Source organism: Vipera ursinii (genome assembly GCF_947247035.1).
Source record: "Vipera ursinii genome assembly, chromosome: 17".
Lineage (NCBI taxonomy): Eukaryota > Metazoa > Chordata > Lepidosauria > Squamata > Viperidae > Vipera > Vipera ursinii.
In genome coordinates, this window is record NC_139530.1 from 2,144,827 (window position 1) to 2,162,587 (window position 17,761).

Sequence of the window (17,761 nt, forward strand, 5' to 3'; positions counted from 1 at the left end):
TCTTTATTTTTAGCGCCTTACCAACATTAATAGGGCGACGGGTGGCGACCCAGGCGCAGAATAAGAAGCCCTAATATTAATAAGCTTTTATTATTAAAGAATAATAATCTTAAAACGCCATTTAAAAGGTTTTTCTTTGGTTGGTTGCTACGCCGGCTAAGACCACAGGAGGGCACTGTTTTCCGTCCCTTAGCGATAGCGGCATTGAGGCCGTCGAAAAGGCCTACGTTGCCCTCCGTGCTAATGCTATGGGACGGAAAACTGCCATCCTGTGGTCAAAGCGGGAATTGCAGCCTGCAACAGAAATAAACCTTTGCGTTTTAAATCTACGGACTTTATTTGTTGAATCAATCTATCTATCTATCTATCTATCTATCTATCTATCTATCTATCTATCTATCTATCTATCTATCTATCTATCTATCTATCTATCTATCATCTATCTATCTATCTATCTATCTATCATCTTTCATCTATCTATCTATCTCTTTCTGGTCACTTACCTTCCTCTTAAATGATGAAAATGGATCAACCCCAGCCTCAGCTAAGAGTGGGTACCGGCAGTTTGGGTGGGTGGGTAAATTCTTCCCCAAACAATAAGAGAAAGAAATGCACTGATGTCAGGTATTAATAGTTAATCCTTTAAAAATGAAAGCTGGAATTGTGTGTTTTTTTTTAAAAATAAATCTCAAATTCTGGAACTAGAAATGACTAGACTGATAGAAGATGGACTGGACTAGCATTTGTGAATTTCGATCAACTCTTAATGTAGACTGGGTAATCCCTATATAGCCCTTATATACATGGCTGTTCCATCAGCTTAGCCTTGTAAGTATGGTGTTCTCCATAAATATCAGTCTTCATTTCCATTAATTCCAACCAGTAGGTTCTCCAACTAGAACGGAGAACTTTATTTCATAGAAATCTGATGTAGAGTTTTATTAAAATTCTGCCCGTTTAAAAGAGTGCCCTCTTGTGGTTATTTTGGGCATAGTGACCTGTAGGAGACTACAAAGACCATATAAAACACAGGGTATGAAAAGGATGCACTCTTGTGGTTATTTTATACATAACAACCTGAAAAGGACTACAAAGATCATCTACATAGCAGAGGGCATAAAAAGAGTGCCCTCCTGTGGTTATTTTGGACATAGGAGCCTGAAAGGGACTACAAAGATCATCTATAGTAGAGAACATGAAAAGAGTGCCCTCCTATGGTTATTTTGGGCACAGTTGACTGAAAGGGACTACAAAGACCATATATAGCACAGGGCATGAAAAAGTGCCCTCCAGTGGTTATTTTGGGCACAGTGGCCCAATGGGGATTACAAGGACCATCTATAGAGCACAGGGTATGGAAAGAGTGCCCTCCTGTGGCTGTTTTATCCATAATGGTGTGAAAGGGACTACAAAGACCATCTACAGAGCACAGGGTGTGCAAAGAGTGCCCTCCTGTATCTATTTTATATATAAATGTCTTAAATGGACTACCAAGATCATCTATACAGCACAAGGCATGCCAATGGTGCCATCCGGTGGCTGTTTTGGGCATGCCGGCCTGAATAGGGCTACTAAGACCCTTAATGGCAGAGTGTGAAGAGTGCCCTCTGCTGGCTGGGGGTGTTTTGAGCTCCAAAGGACTATTAAGGCTATGGATATCACAAGTGCATAAAAAGAGTGCCCTCTGCTGGCCATTTTTTGCCTGCTTCTCTCTAAGGAAGAAAAGTTAGCCAAACCAGTCAGATGATGGCCTGTTCTACATATTCATTTAACCATCCCTTTAAAACTGTGGCCAAAAGAATCATTGTTTATTTTTATTTCAGTAAAATAAGATTACAGTCATCGTGGAATGCCAGTCTAAGATTGCATAATATCAGAATAAATTGCACCACCATGAACAAAGTTTCTTAAAAGGCATAAACCCTGATGAACTATACCTCAGTCCTGTAGATTTAGGATCAAGTTCCTTGTCAACATTTCTACGGCAAAAATACCATATAAAACTTTGGGTGCCAGATGTATAATAATCACTTAGATGGCAATTTTTTAAAAAAAAATCTTCCAGGGATGCCAACAAAGATAGTTCTCGATTTACGACGACAATTGAGCCCAAATTTCTGTTGCTAAATAAGAGAGTCATTAAGTGAGTTCTGCCCCATTTTACACTCTTTCTTGCCACACTTATTAAGTGAATCGATGCGATTGTTGGTAACACAATTGTTACATGGATCTTGCTTCCCCATTGACTTTGCTTCTCAGGAGGCTGCAAAAGGAGATCAGTCATCCTGGCATGCTGCAACCGTCACAAATATGACTTAATTTGCCCAGCGTCCGAATGTTGATCACGTGACCATGGGGGTGCTTGAAACAGTCAAGTGTGGAACAGTCACTAAAGCGTTTAATCACTGGAAAAACAAAGTCTGCCATCCTGTGAACATAACTGGCTATTACCCATTCTCAAGGCTTATGTTTAATGTGGACCTCACAGCTCTTTGGGAAGGAAAATAGCAGTTTTGGGGAAAAACAGCCTGCTTTGAGAAGCACTCCATCGCAAAGGAAATTTTAAGGCAGGAATAGAAAATGACAGACAGCATCAATTAAAATTTACCCAAGTCATCTGTAGTGGCATCCGAGCTGGATGGTGGAGGAGACAACTTTCATAAAGCTTTTCTGGCTGCGAGGAAGTTTCCTCCCCCCCCCCTTCCCCTCCGGTCCAAAATGGTATGGCGCCAGATCCACTGATTTTTGAGAGGTGACCAAATTAAACAGCCAGATGTGAGAATGAAATAATAAATAAATAAATGGCCTGAATTAAGAACCGTTCCTTTTGCTGCTTATGTAATATTTATTGTGGCTTTGTGTCAAGGCATGTAAATACTGCAGATGGTGTTTTTTAAAACAGCAGAAGAAAATCTACAGGAAAGAATTGTGAAAGAAATTATACTGTGTATTCAAGATGTACAGTACCCCCTTTCTTCGGGCAAATTCAATCCTGGCATAGTGCCAAAAGAAACACTATTAATTGCACAAGGTTCTAGTCCCTATTGTTTCAGCAGTAAGGCCTGCCTCGCATTTAACACATCACCTCCAGTTCCAGTTCTCTAAAAATGTCCAGCAAGAAGGCAAGATAGATATTCCTTAAGTATTTTTACTTCCTGTTACATGCCACCCTTCTGCATTTCCTTGGGAGAAAAACTCATTAAAATTCGATGGCATAAAATGACATTTTTTTCCAAAGCTTTTCCTGTTTTTCAAGCTGTAGTTTTTTCTTCTCCACACCTGAAAAGTCTGAAAAGTGGCCGTGGACTTTAAAAAAGTGCCCACTGTGGGGTTGGGAGAGCCTCTAAATCAGGATTATCCAACCTTGGCAACTTAAAGCCTTGAGGAGTTCAACTCCCAGAATTCTGGGAGTTGAAGCCCACAAGTGGTCAAGTTGCCAAGGCTGGATACCCCTGCTGTAAACTGCATCCGACTATTTTTCTTCCATTCCTGCCCTCTGGCCACATCACAAAGTGCAAGGCGCTGATTCGAGTTCTCCCTCTTTGACTTTCCCAACAGCCCTGTGAGGTAGGCTAGGCTTCTAGAGAAATTTTGGCTCCTGAGCTATTTCCTATGTAAAAGAAATGGGCAGGCTTCCCCCCTGCAGCCCCCCCTCCGCCCCGCCGGTCTCAAAAAAGTGATGCTGTGCATCACATTTATTTGTGAAATAAATTCCCCAAAGGAGGACACCAAGACAAAAAAATGAAATTAAACATTGCAAACAGGGCCAAATAATGGTAGGAACAGAAGATGGGCACCAAAGGACCCTCATGCGGGCATCAGCCAATCCCATGCAAAATTCGTCTCTTGCAGATCAGATCCTCCTGGGTGGATCCCTGACTGTGGAACAGATCCCATCGATAAAAGTTTCAGGGCGTGCACACGTGTTCAGAATCAAGTGATTGGGAGTTTATCATTTTCATTTTCCTCCTCCTCCTCCTCCTGTGTGTGTGTGTGTGTGTGTGTGTGTGTGTGTGTGTGTGTCCGCAGAGGGATCTAGGGCCGCCCTCATCCAGATGCCGAAACAGCTGGCTTAGCTCTCACTGTTTTTCCTTTCCAGCTGTTTTCCCCCTTTCCTTCTCCATTCCCTTCTTCCACAAGCAGAGATTCCCAGTGATCTGGGTGGATTTGGCTCAGCGTGTCAGAGGCTGAACTCAAACCTTGGCAATTGCATCCTTTTTCTTCTTCTTCTTCTTTTTTAAATCTCCCCAGAAAAGTTCTCAGCACTTCAATCCAGGACACTTTGCCATCATCGCAGCCTACTTTTCAGTACTTTTAAAAATCTGCCTTGCAAACTGGATGTCTTTGGGTTGAATTTCTTCCTTGGTATTCTCTTTCGTGTTCGGTTTTAATTGAATGCAGCCATGGAGCAGTTCAAAAGTCTTTCTGCGAGTGTTTCTCCTCTCTTATTGCCTGCTGGCAGGCAGAAAAAACATAAATATTCAAGCCCTGGGAATTCCACCAGCATTTTCCTGCTTTTAATCCTTCTGGTGGTTTTGGAAGATTCGTTTGCAACAAAAGCGCAGAAGATCCCGGTAAGCCTTTGATATTTCTCCCTACAAATATGACCGTTTGATTTATCTTGGTTGCTTCTCTTCCAAGGGGGTTCTGTGGGAGGCCCTCCGGATAACAATCTCACAACAGTCTGGCAAGGTAGACTTAAAGTAGAGCAAGAAGACAGCTCTTCAAATCCCCCGGGATGGGATTTGATCGCTCCATGGCCGTTTTCTTTTCTGCTACAAGAACAAATGCTACCTTTATGCGCATTGGATGGACTGTTGGTGTCCTCATCCTGTTTTGAACCTGGTGTGGGATGCTGGCCATGCATGAAAAGAACTGGAGGTTTTTAAGAAGAGACTGGACAGCCCTTTGTCTGAAATGGTACAGGGTGTCCTGCCTGAGCAGGGGGTTGGACTAGATGACCTCCAAGGTCCCTTACAACTGTTATTCTGTTATGATGGGAACTGGAGTCCAACATTTTAGACAACAATTGTTTCCCAAGGCACTTTCCATCATAGCAACAAGACCTCACAATTAAAAAACATTGAAGCATTCAAGCATGCTAATGATAGATGTCTACATATTTGTCTGTCTGTCTGTCTATCTATCTATCTATCTATCTATCTATCATTTATCTATCATCTATTTCTATCTATCTATCTATCTATCTATCATCTATCTATCTATCTATCTATCTATCTATCTATCTATCTATCTATCTATCTATCTATCTATCTATCTAATCTACTATTTACCTATTAGGAGCTGCATTTTTGTCAAGAAACTCAACATTTCAAGTTGCCTCCAGCCTGTCTGTCTCTCTGAATATTTCTGCTCCGTTTCATTTTCAAACTTGCAGCCACAAGTTTAGTGAATAGTTTTCGGCTTACCTTTATATCCCATTCTTAACTGAAGTCTTTGGCCCTAGGCCTAGAAGGCACAGCCATCCTTCCCTCCCGGGCCAGGCAGTGTCCGTTCAAACAGGCAGGAGGGGAAGCTGAGCCTCCGGTCTCATTTCTGAAGGCCCTAACTGTGCTTTGAAGCTTAATGTATTTCTTTCTCTGCGGGAGAGTTTTAGCTGATGTGGCCTTAGGCAGCGCTGAAGGATGCTAGCGAACTCACAACATCTGTTGGTAAAATGATCCCTCTCTTTTGAGTCCCCCGTGGCCGTTTTGCACAGAGTAAGATTTGCAAACCAGCCATTGGGATTTTCCTCCAGAGGAGCTCTCATCCATCCAGCTCTGGGATAAAGGATCCCAGGAACCGGATCAATTGAAACAACATCGCTTAAATCCCTATCAGCCTTGCTCTTCTGGAGCTGGCAGATCTCTTTCTGACAGTTCTCGCTTCTTCCTGACCCTCTGAATCGCTTCCACGCGCCCACAAAGCTGTCCAAGCAGGCCATTTCCAACATTAAAATTTAAGAGGCTTCGCGAGGGCCAACAGCGTAGACATTAGTCCTGCCGCAACTGGAGGAAAAAAGCAAATCCAGGGAGAAAAAGTTGGCATGGCTGAAAGCCATGGAGAAGTTGGGTGACTACCAAGAAAGCTAATTCTCTGTTTCTTAAGCAGTGACTCATCCAGCCCTGGTTCCCCCCCCCCCAACACACACACACACACACTTTTGCTGAGATGAGCAAAATTGAAAATATCGAGGAATTTTGCCTCCGTGGGGCTAGAGTTTGAGGCGCCTGAAAGAGGACTCAGAAACGGTTAGTTTTCTTTCACTCAAGGAGCATCTTTGCCAACAGAAACCTTGGCCTTTTTCTGAAAACCTCCATGTCTGATCAGGAAAGTGTTGTGGGGGTGGGGAGAGCAATTTCAGCTCTCCAGCCCAGAAAATTTGGATTTCGTACTTCTGGAGTGAGCTTCTGGCAGGGAACCGTGCAATTTCCATGATACTCTCAAGCTAGATAAGGACATGAGTTGGGATTGTCCGGATTCTTGGTTTCTCTGAACCGCGAGGCATAAATTCCAAAGAAGCCCCTCAGAAGAGGAGGAGGAGAACTGTCAAAATTGTGATATCACAAAACCTCCCCCTGATAAATGCATCAAGGCAGAAGTGAGCAAGCTTCCATTCCATTTCTAAAGTGTGTGTGGGGGGTGGTTTGAACTTATTTTGTGCATTTTGTCTCGTCTTTCCTGGAGTTTTTCTGATCTTGGCCCCGTTCCCCCAAACCACATATTTTTGCACAGAGCAGAAAACTTTGCACAAATGTTCTGATTCAGAGAAGGTGCAAAAATGCTTTCTTGCACAGCAGATGACTAAAATAATCCCCTTCCAAAAATGTAAGGGGAGGCTACCAGCTTGGATGCCTTTAAATAAGGGGTCTGAGTGAATCTTGGAAAGACAATAAACAGCTAATATCCATGATTGCTAAATGGAAACGCCACATTCGTGGCAACTGAATTCCGAGAAATACACCCCAGGAGCTAGTAACTTGGAAAAGCTTGTTTCTTCCTGGAAAGTATCCTGGGTTTCCTGGCTCTTGTCTGATTTTGTAAGGTTCAAGTAGACAGTCTGGTGTCATCCAGACATCCACCGTTTCTGGCATAAGCAGATGGGTGGAAGGAAGCTAAACTCCATCACATCTGAAGGGTGTTAAGATCAATTGGTTTAAATTAGTTTAGAGGGAGAACCAAAACAGAATGACTTTTCCAGAAATGCTGAGAAACTGGCTTGGTCTGGGAATGTTCTCAAGATGCTCTCTGGGTTCTGCTCCAGAGCTGCTGACTTGTTCCTCTGTCTTTAAGGAAGACACGGCTATGCTTGGCCCAACCCTTGGAGTTAACCTGGGTCTTCAAAAGCTTCCCTTTTCACTGCCACCTCCTCACCTGCGGAAAAAACGTTACACGTTGACCCCAGGACGACTCAAATGGGATCATTTCAACCTATCATACAAGTAAGAATATTTTCTTTCTCCCAGTGCTAAATTTGACATAATCACAGGTTGTTCTGTTAACAGAGCTGGTTTCTATTCATGCTAAGAAGGGGAAGAATATTTCCAATCATGAGCCAATACTAATCAAGGACAACGAAGAGGAAGCAACCAGAATTAAATTTTTAATGTTTTTTTCCCCCTGAGTAAAGGGCAGTACAGTTGTAATGCAGTCACCCGAATTTAAACCAAGGATGTGTAATTTTTTTCAGGTTGTTGACTACGATGATGGCCACCCTCTTGCAAAAATGAGCAGATCCCATGAAGGGAAGTGGTGGAGCGGGAATGAAAAAAAAAATGTAATTTAGATTTCAGCTTCATTCAAATCAGTACAGTTAAGACAATCGCTACCCACAGATTTAATATTTCTTCCCCCATGTTAAGAATTATATTTCATTTTTAGAGTCCAATTTCCAAATCAGAAATTAATGCACCTTGTATCCGTTCATTAAACAAAGGGTTATAAATAAGACCATTGTTTTCTTGACAGAAATCTTTTGCAGATACCCAAATTGAGTGGCTGTTTAAGTCTCCAAAAGTCTGGATTTTCTTTTTAAATTTCTTTGGAACAGTTCATTTGGCGCCATGAAATAAATGTCTCATAAATCTTTCACCCCATCTCTTATTTTCTTGTATTTGTACATCAGACTAGAAATAAAACACTATTACTTTGTTCCACACTTTCTAAAATAAATAAACACAACACCTGAATCCAACTTAAACGTTCTTTGTGCCTTTCCCTTAATAATATGCATTATACTCCGTGCTTTCCCTTAAAAGTTCTGCATTTGTGTCTTTTTTAAATTTAAAAAAAACTGCAAAGGGTGTTGCACAACTCTGAAAAATGAATTTTGCTTTAGGAGGTGCCAAGAAAGAGATGTTTGGATAAAAATTTGGACCCAACACCATTTTTTTTCCCTTGCAATCTCTGGAAGGACAAAGATTCCTTTGCATGGAGAGATCGCAGATCCAAAGGAAAAATTTAGTCCCGTTTGGAATTATAATGGGCTACGCTTTGATGGCCTTTGAAATCTTTTTTTCCCCCTCTTTTTTGAAATTTATGCTTGCCCACTTGCAAATTGCAAATTCAGGAAATGAAATCCAGCCTCTCTGGACACAATCATTCCGTTTTTCCCCCATGCTTGGAACAAAGCAACAACTTTTAGCTGACGTAGAAATGGCTGAAGGCAAAATAACTCTTGGCATTTCAGTCTTCTAAAGCTGCAGGAACATTGTGACAACATCCTCTCTTTTGTGATGGCTGGCAGGAAACTGCCAAGCAAAAGAGGTTCCCCCCCCTTGCCTGGAAAGCTTGCCAGGCTAGACCATGCCAAAGTCAAGATTGGCAGATGAGACCACACTGGCCACAGCAAACCTCAGGCATGGCTTGTGCTGTTTCTTCAAAAGGCTTTTAGCTCATATTTGGCTGAGAGGGGACAGAAAAACAAAACCTCTGTGTCCTCTTGAAGCTTGATATGTTTTCCTTTACAAATAAACAAATACCTGTATTTTTATATACCAAGCCTTAATCGGAGAAAGATGCTTAGATGAAGACTTGGCTGTTTCTCCACTCCATCTGTGGTGTCCATGGATGCTGAGAGAGAGAGAGAAGAAAAACAAGAGCTGTAAGAATTGTCCCAATTAAAGACAAACAGTTCAAAGCAAACCTCCTGGTTTACGAGCCTGGGGTCTGCTTCTGGAGTGTGATAGTTTTGTGGTTCCTCCTGACAAGTCAGGTAGCTTGAGATCCATTAGGGAAGACAAAGATCCCCCCAAACAGGTAAGGGAAGTGCATCGTTGCTACTGTAAACACAAAACTTTATTTGGCCAAGCGTCATCAGGCACACAAGGAAAGTTACAATTAATCCATCGGTGGAACGACTTGCCTCCAGAAGTTGTGGATGCTCCAACACTGGAGGCTTTTAAGAGACTGGACAGTCACTTGTCTGAAATGGGTCTCCTGCTTGAGCAGGGGGCTGGACTAGAAGACCTCCAAGGTCCCTTATGTATTCTGATTCTGATTAAATGGACCCAAAGTGAGTCCTTGTCCATTTCCTGTCCCAGTTTTAACTTTTTATACCTTCACCCCAAATTCACGGCTGATCCTCAGCCAAAGTCAAACTCGGGAATCTGTTCTGAACTGATCTCTTTTTTTTTTAAACTTTTGTCTTCCCTTGCAGAATTCTGTCTTTCCCCAGGAACTTGATTGGCCAAAGCCAGACCAGGAAAGGACTGACTACAGCTTTCCGTATGTGGAGCGACGTCTCCCCGTTCACCTTCCGTGAAGTGCCCGTGAGTTCCCCCAGCGACCTCACAATTGGTAGGTCCTGATGGAGAAGCATCCTTAAATCATGGTATTGTATATGGGCGGTCCTCAGTTTACAGCCCTTCGTTTAGGGACGATTCGAAGTTACAACGGCACCGAAAGAAAAGCCACTTAAGAATGGTGGCAAGAAAGGTCATCAAACGGGTGCAAAGCTCACTACAAATGTCTCCCTTAGCAACAGAAATATTGTGCTCAATTGTGGCCGCAAACTGGGGACTGCCTGACAAGGAGTAGCAAAGGTTACGAAGGATCCAGGACGGCGATGGGAAGCAGAAAACCAAGAACGGCTGATTGAAAGCCTGAAAAAGAGCCACTTGTAAACATCCTATTTTTAAGGCTTATCTGAGACTCAGTTCCCTAATGAGAGCCACATTTGAACAAACGGTTCACCCCCTTGGTATGTCTAGCTACTTGATCATCATCTGCCGGGATGACTAAGGCAGAAGTGTCTCTCACAATCAATTTTCTTGTTTCTTTCCATCCCCAAATCAGAGGGCCACATTGCAACATCTGGAAAGCACGAGGAGGTCACCGGAGGGCCGAAGAGAGATTTACACATTCTTCCAGATTTGGGGGAGAAATAGCTTAGCCTCACCAGATCATGTATTTCTATCTGTGCAGGCAGCTAGATTGAAAACAGAAGAGTTAGCTTGGCTGGGAGCGAAGGATCTGGCGGGAGACGAGTTGCAAAGATACGGCTGTTGAGGGCATTGCGCTGGTCGGGTACTACATGGAAATGAGAAAAAGGTTGTGGGTTAATACGACGTTTCCCAAACGGTTGCTTTGGGTTCAACTCTGTGGCAAGAAGCAGGGCGAGGATTACATTCTAAACACTGTTAATAGGTAGGGGTCAGGACAAAAAAAACCCACCCCCGATATTTTGCACGTCTTTTAATTCCAATTAAATATGGCCACAAGTGAGAATGTCACTTGCTCAGCTTGACTTTGGCATTCAAAGCTGGTGACGTTTGGGAAATGTACCCATAGCTTTGGGAGGCCACAGGCTCACCCCAGTTCCTAAGGGATGGTACAGGAAACGTGCTTGACAATTTGGGTTAAATTAATGCCGTGTTTCTCAACCCTGGCAACTTTAATGTTGAAAAGCTATACTTGGGGATGGCCAGAAGAGGGGGAAAAAAAACTAGCCAGGATGGTCCTGGTTTGTAGGTATGAAGTAATCTCTTTTTATTTCACCCCTCTTTCTCCATGCCCTACAAACGTACCTTCCAGGTTTCTACCCGATCAACCATACGGATTGCCTGGAATCGCAGATCCACCACTGTTTCGATGGGACCACGGGCGAGCTAGCCCACGCCTTTTTCCCGCAGACAGGAGAGATTCATTTTGACGATCATGAGTACTGGATCGTAGGCGACACGCGATTCAGCTGGAAAAAGGGTAAGTAGGCTGGATCCAAGGACTCCCCGGACCATCATTGCTTGTTTGTTTTTTTAAAAAAAAAATTAGCTGGAAAGGAAAATCGAGTCAAAAAAGAATAAAATGAGGTTAAAGTTACTGAGTGGATTTGTACGAAATTAGGCAGGCGTTGTTGTTGTTTTTTTCTTCTCACTTGCCTTTTGGACCTGTCAGATTTTGCCATCCAATGCCTGCAAATGAAAGAATTTGTTTCCTGGAACGCTGCTGATGGAGACATTCCTGCCAGATGAACTGAAGTTTTTGCTTTAATTGTTGCTGCTGTTGCAAGCACGGAGTGTTATGGAGGCTTTGTCATGCTCCCTTTCGCATTAGAAAAACAAAAGGCTGTTTACATTTTTCCTCCATCTGGGTGATGGCTTTTTTCTACAGACTTTGCGGGCAGCTCAGCGGCCACTGTTATTTTTTTAAAGACTTCCATACGATGCTAAACAGATGGTCCTTTCCCATTAACTTTAGCCTTTTCCTATTAAGTTTTTTTTTTAGAGTGCTTCCCTAAAGAGTCTCTCTCTCTCTCTCTCTCTCTCTCTCTCTCTCTCTCTCTCTCTCTCTCTCTCTCTCTCTCTCTCTCTCTCTGAGTCTCTGTTCTGGCCTGTCTCTACAGACAGGGATTTGAAATAGCAAATAAAGAGTTCCTGAATGATCAGCCGCTGCCTGATGTTATAAATTATCTTCACCCAAGGAGAGTTATTGGGAAACCCAGCCAAGATGCATCACGCAGAGACACAATGGGCAAACGTCTTGAGGTTCCTAGCCTCTTCAGTTTGTGATTTGGCTATCTGAGGCCCCATTTGGGAAGAATATAGAACCAAAATTTGCAGCTCGTTCTTTCAAGCTGCAGAGGGCCAAGGTTTTATGCAAAATCAGAAAGAAAAATTGAATTTGAATGGCGGATCTGCCCATCAAGTATGGAATAATTTCCCCTTTCAATAAGAAACATTTTGATTTATCAGGGCTTTGTTGAAAAGATCTGGGAGACAAGATCTGACCTCCCTAATGTTGAATACGATTTTGCAACTGTGCTGTTTTTAACCGTCTCTCAACCTCACACAGCCTGTTCCGGCTGAACAGGAGACAGAAATTATTCGCTCATAAAACTAATCTCAAAAGCTTTGCAGAGGGACCCTGCAATTTATTCTGATCAGGAAATGGAAATTTGACAACAGCGAAATCCCTGGTGGCAGATGTACTTGTCTCCAAGACAAGGAAAATCTGTTATTTCCTTTTTGTGAATTAAACATCCAAGAATTAACTTCACGAGACAGTTTGCAAGCATTTCCTATTTAGGAAGACCGAGAAAACAAATGAGAATTTTTGCATTCCTAAATTTCACAACAGCTGCGGCTTGGGTCAAGACAGGATTGTATTTTGATATTTCAGGCTTTTATTATTATTATTATTTTTTTTTAAATTAAAAATAAATCCTTTGGGTTTGATGAGAAAGGAACTTCAATCCAAGACACGGAGCAATATAATTCGAACACAGCTGAATCCACTTTATTGCTACTGCTGCTTCTGTTTTGAATTAAAGGAGGGTTAGGACATTCGCCTGGGGCTTGGAGAATCTTTTAAACTCTGGCAGTCTTGTGCTCCCCTAGTTTTAGCCACTTGGAAAGCGAATGCTCCAACCATTTGGGTATCCTGTCCTTTCGCAGAGGGGAGAAAGAGTTGCAAAATAACAGCCCACTTTGGCTACCAAGCTGAAGGCACACGGTTGGATGCAGCCACAGTATAACAAAAGGACGCAGACTTGCGATCACCTCTGAACCCAAAATTTCTTGTGTTTTTCTCCTTACAATTCGGTCAGTTAATTAGCTTCCTTTCCCCCCCTTTTTAAGGAGTCTGGCTGACAGATCTGGTTCACGTGGCTGCCCATGAAATTGGGCACGCCTTGGGTCTCATGCACTCTCTGGATCCCAACGCCTTGATGCATGTCAACGCAACCCTGACCGGGAAGAACACAATCTCCCAGGATGAGATGTGGGGATTGTACCGGCTTTACGGTAAGTGGGTGCATCAGAGGTTTGGAACTATTAATCATCTCCTTTGCCAGTTTTCCTGATAAAAAGAATGCAGGCAGCTGCTCCCGTGCAATTAAGCCTGAACAGAGGTAGTAGCAACTATGCAAAGCGTCCGTGGAGATTCTCGTCTATCCAGCTCGTGGTGGTCCCAAAGATGCTTTTTCAAAAGGCAACTAGACTATCTTTGTTCTTCCTTGAAGACGTTAGAGAGAGTGCCAAGGACCAGGTGACTGCAAGGAGTACAAATCCTTCCAATTCTCCACCATTCAGTCAGAAGCAAAGAAGCTTCTTGGATGAGAAGTGAAATGTCTTCAAGCAAACAACAAAGAAAAATCCAGCTGCCTTTTGAAAAAGCACCTTTGGGACTAAGATTTGGAGAGCTGGATTTGGAAAATCCTCACGGAGGTCTGTAAAGAGGCAAGAAGACATGAAGAGGAGAGCGTTTGCCTGGGCCTGCGTGTCCCTGTTAAAATGGTTTTAAGGTGAATCCTAAACCCTCATGAAGGCAGCATTATCTATCCAAATTCTTGTAACTAGGGCTTTGGCTTCGGCATGCAGTGGCTTTGAGTTCCCCCAGACTTTCTTCTCTGGGCCTCTGAAAGTCAGAACATGTTGGGCAGAGAAAATGATAGGTTTTCAATCCAACACAGAAATTCAGCTGAAGGGTGTTTACAGCTTGGAACAGAGCGCTGAGCTGTGGTGCAGGACAGCCTCCGAGATGGTGGAGGGGGACCAAATATACATATATATTATTGTACCATTTGTGTTTCAAAACTGTTTGGCTTGGCACTCACCAGCAGCTGATCCTTGGTGCCAAATGTGCAGTCCACGCCCGTTTAAAAAGAATTGGGGGAATTATTTTCACAGCTCTCCAATCAACTGAAAATGTCCTTCTCTCTTTACACTTATACTAAATATTTCTTTTCTGGAAATCAACTGTAACTCCCTCCCGCCAACTATGCCGGTGGTTCCTCACCGGTTTGAAAAAAACCTCAGCAAATTAGAACAGATTTGACTACAACAAAAGTGATTCCCCCACCTCACCCCTTTCAGTTGGCTCCACATCTTTAGAGCCTGTTTCCCACACCAGTTTTACATGCTGCAGTAGGAGAAAAGTGCTAAAATTTTGAGATGTCAGGACTAAGCTCCATCCTTGTTTCCCCCAGAAAGGTTAACCCAGACTGTTAGCTAAATCTGAACTCGTAGCTACGATGGAAGAATGAAGGTTTGCTAAATTTGACCGCAAAAACTTCGCTTTTGTGTCAGATCAATTTAGTCGCAAAATGAAGTGGGCGGTAACATTTCTACTTTTTCTTCTTGAACCTCTCATTTTAAAAGTGAAACAGCCCCCCCCATTTTTCCCCCCTCCAGGCTGCAAAGACCGAATGTTTATATGCCCATCGTGGAGTCGAAAAGGGTACTGCCGCACACGCCAAAGGTTTATGAAAAAGCAGTGTCCGTACAGCTGTGATTTTTGCTTGGGTAATTCTCACAACTCACTTTCTTGTAAATGGTGTAATAAAAAAAAGGGCAATTGATTCTCTTCGCAAATATTTCTCAACTTTGGCAACTTTAAGAGGGGTGGACTTCGATTCTCGGAACCACGAACCGTTTGCAGGGTGAAATGAATTAGCAACGAAGGCTACAAAAGAAACGGGAGTCCGGTGGCAGATTTGCTAAATTTTAGCAAGGGCATTTGGTTTCCTAAAAGATCGCTATTCTGGATCACATTTACATCAGGTTTTTTGTTTTGGTAAGGGATAGCTGTGTTAATTCCCTTGTTTTAAATCTGAGCTGATGTGTCTGTTGTTCTGCTTTTCCTTGCTCCGACGGCAGCGTTCCCTTTTCCGACGGTGGTACCCACCCCGCCGCCCCCGAGGATGAAGACTAGGCTGGTCCCCGAAGGCCGGAATGTTACTTTCCGATGTGGGCAGAAAATCATTCACAAAAAGGGGAAAGTTTAGTAAGTTACTCGCATCTGGATTTTTGAACTCTGAGATGAATGCAAGAGAGAAAAAGGCTAAAATGACCTTTCCCCACCCCCAGAACTGGCAGTTTGCTAGCTGCCAAAGCAATAGACTAAAAAAAGATCTCTTAATTGAGCATGTTGCGTGGGCTAAACCTTGCACAGTTGATCAACTGATTATTCTTTCTTTTCTCTTTTCTTTCCTTCCTTCCTTCTTTTCATGCAGTTGGTATAAGGAGAAGGAATTGCTAGAATATTCCTATCCTGGCTACCTGTTTCTGAATGGCGACCACATGAGCATCATAGCCAACGCCATCAACGAAGGAACGTATACTTGCATCGTGAAGAAAAAGTCCAAAGTCTTGACCACGTATTCTTGGAGAATCAGGCTAAAGCATTAATATGGACGGTTGCAAGGACTTACAGACACCCCCACCCCCCCAAGTCACTCTATGTGGGTTCACTTCCTCACCTCTGTTGTCGTATTGCACTTTTAACAAAACCCAGATTTCCCAGGCTGTCCCCTTCCAGGAGACTGCGGAAATACTGGTTTCTTCCTTGCATTTGTCATCATTTTTTTCTTGGCCAAGCCTGCTGGGGATGATAGGATGTATAGTCGGTCATAAAGGGGCCCAAGGGGAGGAGAAATAGGCTACAACATGAGCTAAAAGAGCTGCTTTTTTTTAAGTTGCTAATATTCTTTAGGAACCATTTTACACTTATATTTTCAGCTACGTTCTGCTACAATCTGGACCTTGGTGCTATGTCATCGAGGTTGTTTTATTAAATTTCTACTTTCCTCTCTCCCGGAGCTGTTCAAGATGGCATATATAACATCCCTCCTCCAATTTTCCCCGACAATAAACATCTTATAGTGTAGTTTGGGAATCTGGGACCTCTTCAGAACAGAGGTGCAAAGGGAATTTTAGCCAAGGCCTTCATTGTTCTACAATTTAGTGAATTCCTGGGCTGTGTTATTTCAACCAAACAGACCTTACACGAAACAGTTTGTAAGTTTCACGCACTACTACGTAAGATTAGAGATCACATACTCCTCCAAATTACAAGCTAGATTTTCTGCCCTGTTTAGGGAGGTACGTCAAGAAAGGAAGGATTAAAAGAAAAATTTCTTCGTTAAACCTCTGCATCTGTTACACATTTTTTTAAAACTTGGGTCAACAGAAAGATTTTGCCAGTTCAGGTACAATTTCTGGAAAGCTATAGAACAGTTGATCCTTAAGGAATTTCACCAAAATTTTACCCTTTTTGTCCTTCTGCTCAAATAAAGCATTTCCATACTGATATTTATTATTGCTTGTGAACACGTACGCTTGCCGTATTACTGTGAGACATGATCATATAATTAGAACACGCCAGGACATGTGTTTGAGGCTTATTAGCTCCCAGCAATGAAATTTAGCCGGCTGGGAAGTTTCTACACGTCTTAAAATTGCCAAGTTTGAGAAACAATACTGAGTTATGGGTTCATGACACCACTGATTCAGTTCAATTCGTCATACACAAAGAAAGCCTAGACATTACTGGGCAACAAACAATGTTCATAAACCACATTAGAGGAGCTAAAAAAAATGTTAATGAGTCCCATTAGAGAATGTCAGGCATTCCTCAAGGCGCCACAGAGAGGCAAAGAGACCGTATTCACAGTCACTCTAATCTTTGGTTAGCTGAATCCTAGTTTATCTAATTAATCCAATTTTTCGCGATCCATCCAAGGCAAGGACTAGCAACACCAAACACAGGAGAAAGATTCGTTACTTTGTGTGTGGTGTGTGTGTTGTCATGCAGATACAGACAACACTAGAGGTGGCCTGCAGCACACGGTCCACACATTACAGGCAGTCGATTTACGACCATTAGTTCAAAGTTACAACAATACGGGGGAAAAAGGGACTTATAACCAACCGTCATTTATAACTGTTGCAGCATCCGCAAAGGGACACGATCAACATTTGGGTGCTTCAGAACTGACACGTATTTACATACTGCAGCAAACTCAACGGGAGAAAGCTGGATTTGGTTAATGACGATGTGATTCACTTAACAGCTGCAGTGCTTGCTTAACAACTGGGGCAAAAAAGAGGTCTTCACAGCAATGGAAATTCTAGTCCCAGTTTTGCTTGCAAGTCAAGGACTGCCTATATAGTTACTGTTATACAGCAAGCTCAGTGTGCCTCAGAGGAAGCAGAGAAATGTGCCAGTGTGTACACAAGAAGAGTTTTCTTACCTTTTCAGTGTTTACAAGATTGCCACTAAGATGAATATATATATATATATATATGCTACACCATTTGCAATCTGGTGGACAATGCTTCCTTTAAAAAAAAGCTCCATTTTATACAACCCGTTTCCAATCTGATAAGAAAGCTCTCTGAGCAACATTCTGTTCCTCTTGTCCTGAAGCACAAAAGGAGAAGAAAAAAAAAGGAATTTTCAATGTAGTTCAGCCTAAAATACTGTACAGGTAGGTAATCCTCGACGTACGGCCACAGTTGGGCCCCAAATCTCCTACTAAGTG

At 42.7% G+C, this 17,761-nt stretch overlaps 1 protein-coding gene and 1 long non-coding RNA gene across 3 annotated transcripts; one reads left to right on the plus strand and one right to left on the minus strand.

Annotated features, from left to right (window-relative positions):
• Positions 1-2,755: 2,755 nt before the first annotated feature.
• Positions 2,756-16,516, plus strand: MMP23B (matrix metallopeptidase 23B). Its single transcript, XM_083375683.1, has 8 exons — positions 2,756-4,574; positions 7,294-7,442; positions 9,659-9,798; positions 11,035-11,202; positions 13,077-13,241; positions 14,631-14,741; positions 15,096-15,222; positions 15,452-16,516. Exons 1-8 carry the CDS (start codon positions 4,404-4,406, stop codon positions 15,624-15,626), a joined length of 1,206 nt encoding a protein of 401 aa, XP_083231809.1. The 5' UTR covers positions 2,756-4,403; the 3' UTR covers positions 15,627-16,516.
• Positions 7,591-15,708, minus strand: LOC310648047. 2 transcript variants are annotated; one of them, XR_014494003.1, is made up of 5 exons: positions 15,698-15,708; positions 11,028-11,271; positions 10,400-10,530; positions 8,982-9,072; positions 7,591-7,717 (listed from the first exon to the last, which is right to left on the minus strand). It is a non-coding gene; the product is annotated as an uncharacterized lncRNA (long non-coding RNA). The 2 variants fall into 2 exon arrangements; XR_014494004.1 differs by lacking the exon at positions 15,698-15,708 and adding an exon at positions 11,375-11,955.
• Positions 16,517-17,761: the final 1,245 nt, after the last annotated feature.

Excerpts from the sequence above, each read along its gene's own strand:
- MMP23B (XM_083375683.1), top strand. The coding sequence starts at position 4,404 with ATGGAGCAGTTCAAAAGTCTTTCTGCGAGTGTTTCTCCTCTCTTATTG. Across the intron at positions 4,575-7,293 it reads CAAAAGCGCAGAAGATCCCG|GAAGACACGGCTATGCTTGG; the intron begins GTAAGCCTTTGA and ends TCTGTCTTTAAG. Across the intron at positions 13,242-14,630 it reads GGGATTGTACCGGCTTTACG|GCTGCAAAGACCGAATGTTT; the intron begins GTAAGTGGGTGC and ends TCCCCCCTCCAG.